The 12063-nt window shown below is 25.7% G+C and overlaps 3 protein-coding genes across 12 annotated transcripts in view; 1 reads left to right on the top strand and 2 right to left on the bottom strand.

The window, feature by feature from the left end:
• slo (calcium-activated potassium channel slo) overlaps nt 1-2714 on the bottom strand; it is a 114521-nt gene extending 111807 nt beyond the window's left edge. For 4 of the 8 annotated variants that reach the window (XM_031919197.2, XM_012492047.3, XM_086914896.1 and 1 more), the window contains exon 1: nt 2224-2713. In XM_031919197.2, the coding sequence (XP_031775057.1) occupies nt 2224-2526 (303 nt within the window). In that variant the 5' untranslated portion in view covers nt 2527-2713. Of the gene's footprint in view, nt 1-2223 lie in introns of all 8 variants that reach the window. The other 4 variants (XM_086914892.1, XM_086914893.1, XM_086914894.1 and 1 more) reach the window with 2 other exon arrangements.
• Nucleotides 2715-6332: 3618 nt separating this feature from the next.
• On the top strand, nt 6333-11028 carry ash2 (set1/Ash2 histone methyltransferase complex subunit ASH2). Of its 2 annotated transcripts, none has more exons than XR_015294343.1 (11): nt 6333-6667; nt 6860-7015; nt 7103-7281; nt 7378-7550; nt 8045-8219; nt 8836-9044; nt 9121-9298; nt 9423-9567; nt 9654-9802; nt 9856-10107; nt 10174-11028. XR_015294343.1 is itself a non-coding variant. In XM_003697552.4 (11 exons), the coding sequence occupies exons 1-11, from the start codon at nt 6645-6647 to the stop codon at nt 10276-10278; spliced, it is 1731 nt and encodes a 576-aa protein (XP_003697600.1). In that variant the 5' UTR covers nt 6333-6644; the 3' UTR covers nt 10279-11028. The 2 variants fall into 2 exon arrangements, 1 of the variants encoding a protein (XP_003697600.1); XM_003697552.4 differs by having other exon boundaries at nt 9654-9789.
• LOC100872231 (bolA-like protein DDB_G0274169) lies at nt 10266-11817 on the bottom strand. 2 transcript variants are annotated; one of them, XM_086914891.1, is made up of 4 exons: nt 11615-11817; nt 11052-11269; nt 10747-10815; nt 10266-10619 (listed from the first exon to the last, which is right to left on the bottom strand). In XM_086914891.1, exons 2-4 carry the CDS (start codon nt 11226-11228, stop codon nt 10542-10544), a joined length of 324 nt encoding a protein of 107 aa, XP_086771017.1. In that variant the 5' UTR covers nt 11229-11269; nt 11615-11817; the 3' UTR covers nt 10266-10541. The 2 variants fall into 2 exon arrangements, with proteins under 2 accessions (XP_086771017.1, XP_012347470.1); XM_012492016.3 differs by having other exon boundaries at nt 11699-11817.
• Between the last annotated feature and the right edge of the window lie 246 nt (nt 11818-12063).

Below are 12063 nucleotides of genomic sequence, written 5' to 3'. Positions count from 1 at the left end.
AAAAAAAAACTTTATTATATTCTTTTTTAAATAAAAAAGTCTAACAATTTAACAAATTTATTAATATAAATTTAACTCATACAATTTTATGTTTAACATATAAATATTTATATTTAATAATCTTTAATAATTTCAATAAATAATACTCTTCATTATTATTATTATATTATAAGAGGAATATTAAATTAAAACTATATAAAATTTTCGATCAAGTTATTTTTGATAAAACGTTTAAGAAGAAAAGAAAACGTTGAAAAGAAAGCGTACCCGATTAAAAGCTGTATTCTTTGTTTAAATCGGAATGGAAATTGGTAGGTATAGTTTTTCGTTGAAAAATACACAACGAAAATAAAACCAAGAGGATAGAATCGTGAAGCTTCGAAAAGGAAAGAGGCTGGAAACACGCCCCACAGGATAAAGCACGCACTGCGTAGAAACTACCCCTCTACTTCAGTCAACGACGTGCTGGTTCCACGAACGAAAACTGGGTCACCAGCTACGATACTCGAGCTAACTCGTGCCGTGAACTCACTTTCTGTACGTGCTATTATATATATACATATATAGTATATGTATATACCATGTATATATCATTTCTGTGGTGTTAAAATATATAATATATTTAAATTATTACGTACTGTAATAATCTTTTTCTTTCTCTATATCAAATTTTACATCGTGTATAGTCATTGATACAATTTCATCGAATAATATCGATCGATTTACTGTGAATCGTATACATGACTTAATATAGATCAAATAGAAATAATATATAAAAACTTGTTATATATTGTGTATACAATTTTCTTTGTTAAATTTGCATTATATTGATAAGTAAGATATTATTATAATTATACAATTATGTTTTAATTATAATATTTGTTATAGTTCAGAAATATTTTTATTATAGCTTATGTTTTTTTTGAATTTATTAATGTATCATTCTCGAGTAAGAAAATGTCCAATTAAAAAAAGAAAAATAACGTATGCGATTGACATTAAACTAGAATTAATATTCATATTATGATGTCATATTTCGAAGAAGAAGAATTCCGTAATACGAAAAATAAAAATGAAAATAAATTTATAAAAAATATTTTATAGAAAAATAGATAAATATTTAAAATATTTACACTGATATTTTCTTGAAATATAAAAAAATTTCAATCTAATTTAGAATTATAATTCAAAATGTAATTATAAATAAAAAAATTGATTATAATGTCTTTGATACATAAATAATTAATTTAGAAAATTAATTCAATTTCATCATGTATTTTATTTCATGTATATAATACGTACGTATTTTAAATATTTCCTTTAAATTTTTATAAACTATAAAACGAATTGAAATTTGATTCAACATTATATTTGCATTAATAATTTAATCTCTTTTCATTTTTTTTTTAAAGTATAATTTAATATATTATAACTTGTAATAGAAACAAAACTATATTTGCACGATAAAAGCAATTTCTTCGAATATATTTTTATATTTATTCATATTTTTCCTTACATACATATGTATAATATCGCGATGATCATATAAACGATCTAAGCGTTACAATGTCTGTAAAATTTCAATTTTCTTTCTATGTATTTCTCGATTGATCTATGTTATTTCTCACGCACGTTGAATTCCCAAATCAACAATATACCGTGTAGAATGCCGCAAAAACTTGGAAATCGATAATCAAATAATATAACATAATAGTAATAGTTCTGGAATACACAAGTAAGTATGTAAATATCATTTAAATCGATGACAACATAATTCATGGGAAATAATCGCGTCAGACTACCAACAATGAGTAAACTTAACGTACATTTAACGAGTCGTACATTATTAATGTTTCTTTCTTATTTCAATAGAATTTCAATGGTTTGATATTCAAACACATCAAAAAGTAATATAATATTAAAACCGTTAATACGAATGGCGAAAACGAAATTTCGAATTATTGCATAGATTAAAATTTCTTAAACATGATGTAATTAATATCCATTAGAAATAAAAACATGTAAAATCATCAAAAATAAAGAAATATCAAATATCTTGCTCTCCACAACGCATATATACGCGCGCATATTCATCTCTACCCTCTCTGCCCTTTCGTTTCACAGCTGTGAAGGAAAGAGCAAAGATAAGATAAGGAAACGTGCAAAGAAAAAAGAAGGATAAAAGCAAAAGAAAGATGCAATTAGATAAAAAGAAAAACTTACCAAAATACGTCCAGTGGTGGTCTGTCCAGAAATCAGTTCACCGGCCCAGTCTTTGGCCTCGGTCATAAAAGTCCCCTCGAACTCCTTGCCCTGACGGCTCGTCTTTTGCTCTTTCTGTTTCGGGTCATTTGGAGCGAATTCGGGTTCCTTGCGACAGCAGAGGAAGGCGAACGCACGCCAGAGGAGTACGATCAGCAGCCCGGCAAGGAAAGTGAAGATGCTCGACAGCAGGAAGCACCACCATTTCCGTTCCTTCAGGCAGTCGTCTACCGGGGGCTGCTCGGTCGTCTCTTCGGTCGTCATTACGGTGGATCTCTGCTGCCCCCGGATCACACATTCACCGGCAGCTATGACAAGCGGCGGCCAACGGAGCGCTCCTTATACGCTTCATAATTTCCTGCTGCAACTCTGCACACCTCGCGCTTCGTTGCAGCTTTCAACCACGAACTAGCTTCGCGCAGTTTGCTCCCACTCACCACTATTACTATTACTACTACTACCACCACCACCACCACCACCACCACCACCACCACCGCCACTACTACCACCACCACCACCACGGAACCAATCAACCTTTATTTCCTCTATTTTTTTTTTCCTTTCCTTCCCTTTCTCCGTGCCGTTTATTCCTTCTTCTTTTTCCTCCTCCTCTTCTTCTTCCTCTTCTTTTTCTTGTTTATACACGCACGCCGCACGCACCCGCGCACGATGCACGTACGACGCACGATGCACGCACGATGCACGCACGCACCGATTACCACCCACCCACCCACCCCCGTCCCACACTTGCTCTCTTCGAAATTATCTTCACCTGTTTCTAAATCCTACTATTGCCTATTCCTACTGCCGATTTTGCGCCAGTTTAATCCTAATCTCTTTTCCTCTTCTTTCTTCCTTCTTCCGCTAAGTTTCTTATCTCTCGTTCCTTATCTCGTTCGTTACACTCGTTTCTCCCTTCTCCGTTCTTCTTCACTTCACCCAAAGAACCCTCTTTCACTCTATCTCACTCTCCGCCCCCTCTCGCTTGGCCCGTCCGTTCAACTCTTCCTTCGTTTCGTTTCGTTTCGTCCTTTCCTTGTAGCGAAATCAGATTTCAGGTCGATCGATGCTAATTTTTTTTGCATTCGAACCACTCAGCAATCCTTTATTGCGCTTCCTCTCGTCACCTATTTCACCAATCGAACCGATGAAATTTTCGATTTTCTGTCTTTCTTTCTTATCCCCGATTATTCGGTCCTGCTTCTACGAATTATTATTCGGACGTACATAATTCTGTTGATTGTTCTCTCGGGAAGAATTCTATCTTCAAAAATTATCCACCAAGTTTATCATGACCGAAGATCAGTAGCAGTCGATGTCGACACGCTCGGCGGCAGCTGATGCCGCCGCCGCCGCCGCCGCTGATGCTGCAGGTAGTTCCAATCTCGAAAGAGGGAGAAACAGAAAACAAGAAAACAACCCACTGACACCACCACTACGATGATATATACATACGCGTGCGTCCACGTATATAGACATACGTGCGTGCGTGTATTCGGTGCTCTGTCTGTGTTTCGCGTGTATCTTTACGTTTTTTTATATACGTCTATCTGTATATACATGTTGCCTATGTGTGCGCACCAACGTATTCGTCTGTATATTCGTATCTCATTTGTAATTATATCAATTTTGTACATAAATATATACGTACATATTTATGTATTCCTGCATGGAGTATGCGTAAATGTACGTGTAGGTACGCGCGCACACGATCGTACATATGTATTTGTTATATCTATAAGTAAATGTTTATGTACACGTATAACGTATATATAGATGCGCGCGCGTGTATGCGTGTATATGTATGCGTATGTACATATATGGAAATAATTTTTATTTGTATCGTGCATGTGTTTATATGTTTATACCTGTATATGTTGCGCGCGCGCGCGCTTATACTTATACTTACAAGTGTCGCGTGTGTCACCTATATGTATGTATATGTGAAAGTGTAATTATATGTATATATGAAGAAATACGTATATAATATGTATATATACTTGTATATTTTACGTGTGATTATTATATAGTAAACCCAGATCCATGGATCGCACGCGACGAAACGCGCTTTCGATCACAACGACACGGAAAACTGATCTATCTGTACGCGTGTCCCGCTTTCTTAACCTACTCGACTGTACCACCGACGACGACGACGACGACGACGGCGATGAGGACGACCGAATGTCCCAACGACCATACCACCGCTCCGCAGCAATCAATACGCAACAATGGACCGGGACCAATAAGCTCAGAGCTTTTCTTGACGTAGACGCACGCTCCGTTGCTACACTCTATTCCCCCACCGCTTCTCATGCTCTAATAACAGAGCTTACCATCAGAGGGCGTCATATCGAACATCGCTGCGCCAAAGCAAATCTAACCCCTGTCATAGCAACTTTAAACCACTAAATGATTCAGTTTGTGGTATTGTTATTTATTTTTATACATAATATTAATATTTTATCTTGAAATAAGAGATCGAATATTCAAATTACATATTTGTTTTGAATAATTATTTTCGTATTTTAATCTTATTCATGAATTTATTTTCGAAAGATATTTTTTAATGAATATCTGTTTAATTTCTTTTACAGGTACTTTTTAAATGTTTTCTTTAAAATAATTTTTTTCTAAATTCTGTTTCTGTTAGATAATGAAATATTTGTTTTGTTTTTTCTTGAGAGAGGTCATCTTAAAATTAATTATGTTTGTCATATGTAATACAATAATAATTATTGTTATAAACTATAACTTATTATAATTATTAGCTATATTTATTTTTACAAAAGAGAATATTAATATATATTAAACATATACTTATTAAACTAAATTTTATATCTATTAAATTAAATTTATCTTATTAATAAAAATTCATTGAAATTTATTAAAATATATGAATTGAAATTTACTAACTTAAAATATTTCCTTATTAATCTAATAATTAATTATAAATATATTAATTATTACGAATTATTAAAGTAAAATAAATAATTATATGAATTGCAATATTACAAATATTATTATATAAATTTCAAATCAAATTGTATTAAATATATTTCAAATATAAATTTCAATTATATATCATATTATAAAACTACTATTATATTATATTATAAAACATATTACAAAATTAAATAAAAAAAATAAATTAATAGTAATGATTAAAATTGTTAATGTTTATTCTATATAATTAATAAAAAATTAATATTTTATTAGAAAACTATGATAAAAATAATAATTATTACAATGCTAAACTTTTATTTATAAAGAATACTTCAATACAATTCTTTAATATTGCACGAGCATTCATGAAAAACAATTTTCTAAATTAAAATAAAATAAATTCTAATGTATTAATAATATTGTTTTATAAATTAAATCAATATATTTTCTTTTTTTTATTGCATATTTATTATATAAAAATATGATGATTTCAAATAATAAACATAATTTAAATTTAATAATGAGCATAACGAATTAGATAGATATTATTGATTTATTCTAATATTATAATAACTATCTTTATGCTAAATAATTTTTTTTTATCATTTAATAATATATTTTTAAATATATCTTAAAATATAGTAGTTCGTTATTATTTCTCATGAAAGTTTGAATAACTTCAAGATAACCTATATATAAATACTGATTTTTTAATATAATTATACAAATATAAAAAAACGAAAGAAATAAATAAAACAATTTCCATTTCCATTTAAATTTGTAAATATTATTAATATCTTCTTTATTTAAAATTTTATATATAAATTTATCAATATTATATTTTTCATTGCCACTATAAATAAATATAATAATTTTTTCTAATATATATGATATATTATTAACATCAGTATCATAATAAGGTTTATATATGATTTTAAATATACAATAAATGTTAACATTTCATATTAAATATAATTTTTGCTTTAATTATTTTATATTTATAATTCTATCAAATTATAATTTTGCATAAATATGTATATATGTATATATATATATATATATATATATTGTATGATATATACATTTAAAATTATATATACATATATATAAGTAAAGTTCGAAACAAATGGCATAATATTATCATTTTATATATTTTTATGTATAATATTTAATTTGTTATTTACATATAAATTTATATGGTTACATGATAATCTCCATAGTATTCTATCGATGTTTGTGCATTATAAGTAGATGCACATGGTTATGAATTGAGCTTTAAAATATAAGTTATAGCTAGCAAATAAAAAGTAAACCGAAGAAAGCATGTATAATTATGTATATTCAATAAATATATTGTTATATATTGATACATCGAAAAATTTAGGATAAAATAAAAACAAGAATAGTTTAAAAATAATAGAAACTTATAATCAAAAATGTCAGAAGAAAAAACTGAAAGGTATTTATTAAATATTTATATTCATGTATATTATATTTATAAAAATATATATAAAGTACAACTGTATTATTATAACTTAATTTAATATAAAAGTACTTAAAATTCGCATATTAGAAAATATATTTTTGAGGTTATAAACCATTAATACATTTCATAACTTACATAGTCAAGTATAAATATATTTTTTTATAGCCCAATCGATAAAGTAGATGGATTGCAACTTGAATCTATTGATGACAAGATAAAAGTAAAACATGATGATAAAAGCAAACAAAAACATAAATTGGAAGAAAATATTGATAAACCTAATGGCCGAACAAATAATAATGAAGCTGGAAATTGTTATTGGTAGTTTATTTAAAATTTCTATTCAAACAAACAATGTAAAATAATAATATCAATTTATAAATATATATTCTTATAATATTCTTTCAGTGGAAAGGAAAGAAATCTTAATATTATAGAACTTTTATGTGCTAGTTGTTCAAGATGGTTTCATGAATCTTGCATTGGATATCAATTGGGTAAATTAGTGCCCTTTATGATGAATTACATATTTATGTGCAAAAATTGTTCTCCTACTGGTTTAGAAAGTTTCAAAAAAAATCAAGCACGTAAGAATATATTTAAATAATAACTATATTATTTAATATATAATTTGAACTTTTCTTTAATTATTCAACAAATTTAAAAAAATATAATTTTTTTAGCATTTCCACAAATGTGTGTAACAGCAATAGCAAATTTATTGCAAATATCTCAGAAAGAAAATGAACAAAGAACATTTTTTCATAAAGATAAAGATATTATTCCTTTCATTGAATGTCATTGGGATAGCATGACAACAATGCCACGTAGAGTAACACAATCATGGCATGCAACGGTAAGCAATCTATTATATATTTAATTAATTCTATTGCAAAAGCATTTTTCTAATTCATTTCAAAATAATGTTACAAAAAAATTTTTAAACAAGATTTTTTTATTAATTTTATATTATTATCAATAAATATTAAAATAATTTTATTATTCATTTATAAAAATGAAATTAAATTATTATGTTGGTAAACATTTAAGTATAAAATTATATATTAAACTAGAACAAATAATTTACATTAGTTTAGCCAATTGTTAAATATTCTAAGATCTTAATATTTTAATCATTACTGTTTTAATTTACTGCATAATGATATATAAAAAAAAATTAAGAAAATATTGAAATAATATAATAATATAATTAAAAGTGTGTACATATATATATGTGTATATATATATTAAAATCATTGAATTATTTTATATATTTATTAAATATATTATTTATTTATAATTTTTTGATGTATTTTTTCATGTACAAAAATAACTAATGTTTGAATATAGATACATAGAGCATTGTTAAAAGATGTTGGAACATTATTTACTATTGAGGAAAGCAATTCAGATGGACAATTATTTGGACTTATATGTTCTGATCTTCAAATGATTAAACCAAATTATGAAGCAATGATTAAGGGTGGTCATTTAAAAGTAACTGAAATGGGTGTTCAGCATGTTGGTAAGCTTAGTCATGTTTAATTAAGCATAATAAATTATAATTATTCATAATTATTTTAATATAGAGATGAAATTTATTATTTCAAAAAAGAGATATCTTAATAAATTTATTTAATTATCATTAAATATTATTATTATTATTAACAAAATAATTTATATAAATAATTAAAAGTATAAATATTTTATATTTAACTATTGCATATTTGATTATTAATTACTTGATTAATTTATTTATATTTATTTTTATCTTTCAATAATTAATTTTTTCTTTTTGTTATACTTACTTCTTATCTTATCAAGATATTAATCAGTACTATGGTATCATATAACAACTTGCTTAATCATAGAATGTCTAAATAGGTTATGTTATTAATAAATTCTATAAAATTGTGAATTTATTATATAATAGCAATTATAGTATTATGAATCAATACATAATATTTAATTTATTTTAAAAAAATTTCATCTTAAATTTCGTCAATTTTATTTTAAAAAAATTTAACAGTTAAGCATATATAAGATTATTTTTATGCAATTGTTATATTTTTGATATATCATATTAAATTTTATACTATATTATACTACATAAGTAATGAATATTACTATGGCATGTACAGTACCACTTAGTGGAGGTTTTCGTGGTCGCAATGCAAAACGTAAATTTCCTGGAGAAGGAACAGGTACTGGACCTGGTAAAAAGGGTAGGGGTTCTGATATGACGGCTCCTAAGTTACCTGCTCATGGATATCCTCTTGAACATCCTTTTAATAAAGATGGTTATCGATATATTCTTGCTGAGCCTGATCCACATGCACCTTTTAGACAGGTTTGTAATTATGTTATATATTATATATTATCTTATACTTCATATATATATTATAAATCTAAATATTATTTTACAGGAATTTGATGAAAGTAGTGATTGGGCTGGAAAACCTATTCCTGGTTGGTTGTATAGAGCTTTGAGTCCAAGTACAGTTTTACTTGCTTTGCATGATCGAGCACCACAGCTTAGAGTTTCAGAAGATAGATTAGCAGTAACTGGAGAAAAGGGTTATTGCATGGTCAGAGCAACTCATAGTATGTTAATATTATAATCTATTATATGAGAAATAATTTTATACAATAAATATATATTAAATTAAAAATTAAGATTATTGATTTATATTTTTTATATTATTCAAATAACTTGTTCATTCTTTAGATGTAAGCAGAGGTACATGGTATTGGGAAGCTACTATTGAAGAAATGCCAGAAGGTTCAGCTACAAGATTAGGATGGGGTCAAGAATATGCTAACTTACAAGCTCCACTAGGTTATGATAAATTTGGATATTCCTGGAGATCTAGGTATAATTCAATTTTCATATTCTATTTTAAAACAACTTCAATATAATACAACATTATAATAAATAAATAATTTTAATTATGAATAGAAAAGGTACACGATTCCATGAAAGTAGAGGTAAACATTATAGCAATGGTTATGGAGAAGGTGATACATTAGGATTCGTCTTAATTTTACCAGATACACATGATGCATCACATTTACCAAATACCTACAAGGATCGGGTAAGAATGAAATGTAAGTTTATTATATTATCATAAATGTTTTATAAATTGATGTTTATACATTAGCCCTTAGTAAAATTCAAAAGTCATCTTTATTATGAAGAAAAAGATCAAGTACCTGAAGCTCTTAAGGCTCTAAAACCATTACAAGGAAGCAAAATTATATTTTATAAAAATGGAATAAATCAAGGTGAAGCATTTATAGATATTAATAAAGGAGCTTATTATCCTACAGTTTCCATTCATAAAAGTGCTACAGTTTCTGTTAATTTTGGACCAAACTTTAAATGTCCTCCAACAGATGTTACATTCAGAGGAGTAAGTAATGATTTAATAAAAAAAATTTCTCAGCATATTCTTTCAACAATTATTTATATTTTACAGATGCATGATAGAGCAGAAGAAACAATAGCAGAACAATCTATGGCTGATATACTTTATTTTACTGAAAATGAGGGAAAATTAAGACTGGATACTTTTGCTTTATGACATTAATATATCTTTTTATTTTTTTAAATTATTATTCAGTTCAAATTAAATATCATTAATAATCATATATTGAATTTAAAACTTCATAATTATCTTATTTTATGTTCCTTAATTGCATATAATTATAAAATAGAATTAAATTAAATTTAGAAAATTTAATATGCAGATATCATATGTATATATATATATGTGTGTGTGTGTGTACATAACATATGTACACACACTATGATTATAATTCAAATATTGATGTACATAACAAAAATTCATCTTCCAAAACCACCTCTACAAACTGGACTTGGTGATATATTACATTTGTCTTTCCATTGATCAGATGTCTTCGCCTTTGTAAATAAACATAAAAATTATATATATAAACATAAAAATTTTAAATATTTGAAAATAATATTTATTTTCAAATTTTACTGAAATTTTTACATTACATTAAAATATTTTTATAGTAGTACTTACTATAATTGATAATGCATGCACACCTCCTTGTAATTCTGCTTGTAATAATTCATTTACCATTCGATGACGCTAAATCAATAAAATTGTATCTTTAAAATATATGAATTAAGATTTTATTAAAACAAAAGATAAATTGTAAACTTTTATAAAATATCATAGTCTTTTTTATAAAATATTTCATTAAAATATATAATATTATATGTATATTATAGAAACTAATTATAAAATTTAAATATAAAATATAATAAAAAATTTTCATTAAATCTCTTATTGTAAACGTTATCATGAATTTCATTACTTTTTACCTTAATAAGTGGTTTATCTTTGAATAAATCAGAAACGACGATTATTTTGAAATGCGTTTCAGATCCTTTAGGAACATTGTGCATATATGATTCATTTATTACTTCGATATAAGATGGATTTAAAGAATCTATCAATTTTTTTTTTATTGAAAGTTCTATTGGATTATTCTGTGTCATAATACTTATTCCTCGTAATAAAATTGATGCGTTCCTATAATCTACAAATATTTATATACATAGTTATATTATTAATAAAATTATATATAAGAAAAAATCTAAATATTGTTTAATAGAAATACTATATATTTTATATTATATTAAAATTTATTCAATATTAAATATTTTATTATTGTTTTTTTTTCTATATATTTTTCATATTAATTTCAATATCTATATCTTATATAATATAACGTATTTAACAAAATTAATATAAACAAAAAATATTATTTTATTATATGTTATTCAAATGTATGAACGTGCTTTTATAATATATAAGAAAATCATTTAATCAATAATTATTTTCTTCTTTTAAGTTTCAAAATATATCTATCGAAAAATCTAACCTCTATTTTTTTTAATTAATATAATTTAAGTATATAACAAGTATATACTGATGATATTACTATAATCTACAATGTATCGCTTACTTTTTTTTATTATTGTAACTGTTTTATACATTTATATAATTATATTTCTATGAACGAAGAAATTATCTGTGTAAGTATACTTTTTTAATTGTAAGTTTCGATCACATGGTTAGAATTATACAATCATATATATGTTTTAATTAGATATATTGTCATACATAAAATTATTGTACCTCTATAAAAATACAATTTTGATTAAAATAAATTTTATATATATTACGTTGTATAATCATATTTATTTGTTAATATATATATAATAATAAAATTTCTAAGTTGTTTTAGTATACGTATTAATTTTATAGATTATAATAAAATTTTATAAATTCTTTTTTATAAAATATGTGAAAATTTTTTTAATTATTATA

The sequence above is a fragment of the Apis florea genome, unplaced genomic scaffold (assembly GCF_048593485.1).
Source record: "Apis florea isolate Af1SG1 unplaced genomic scaffold, ASM4859348v1 contig_3756_pilon, whole genome shotgun sequence".
Classification (NCBI taxonomy): Eukaryota; Metazoa; Arthropoda; class Insecta; order Hymenoptera; family Apidae; genus Apis; species Apis florea.
This window is presented reverse-complemented; position numbering and strand designations above follow the sequence as displayed.

Coding starts and splice junctions, on each gene's coding strand:
- ash2 (XM_003697552.4), top strand. CDS start 6,645: ATGTCAGAAGAAAAAACTGAAAG. Junction 6,668..6,859: donor TCAGAAGAAAAAACTGAAAG/GTATTTATTAAA, acceptor ATTTTTTTATAG/CCCAATCGATAAAGTAGATG. Junction 9,299..9,422: donor CATGGTCAGAGCAACTCATA/GTATGTTAATAT, acceptor TTCATTCTTTAG/ATGTAAGCAGAGGTACATGG.
- LOC100872231 (XM_012492016.3), bottom strand. CDS start 11,729: ATGTATAAAACAGTTACAATAATAAAAAAAA. Junction 10,816..11,051: donor AAGATAAACCACTTATTAAG/GTAAAAAGTAAT, acceptor TTATTGATTTAG/CGTCATCGAATGGTAAATGA. Junction 10,620..10,746: donor TGCATGCATTATCAATTATA/GTAAGTACTACT, acceptor TTATTTACAAAG/GCGAAGACATCTGATCAATG.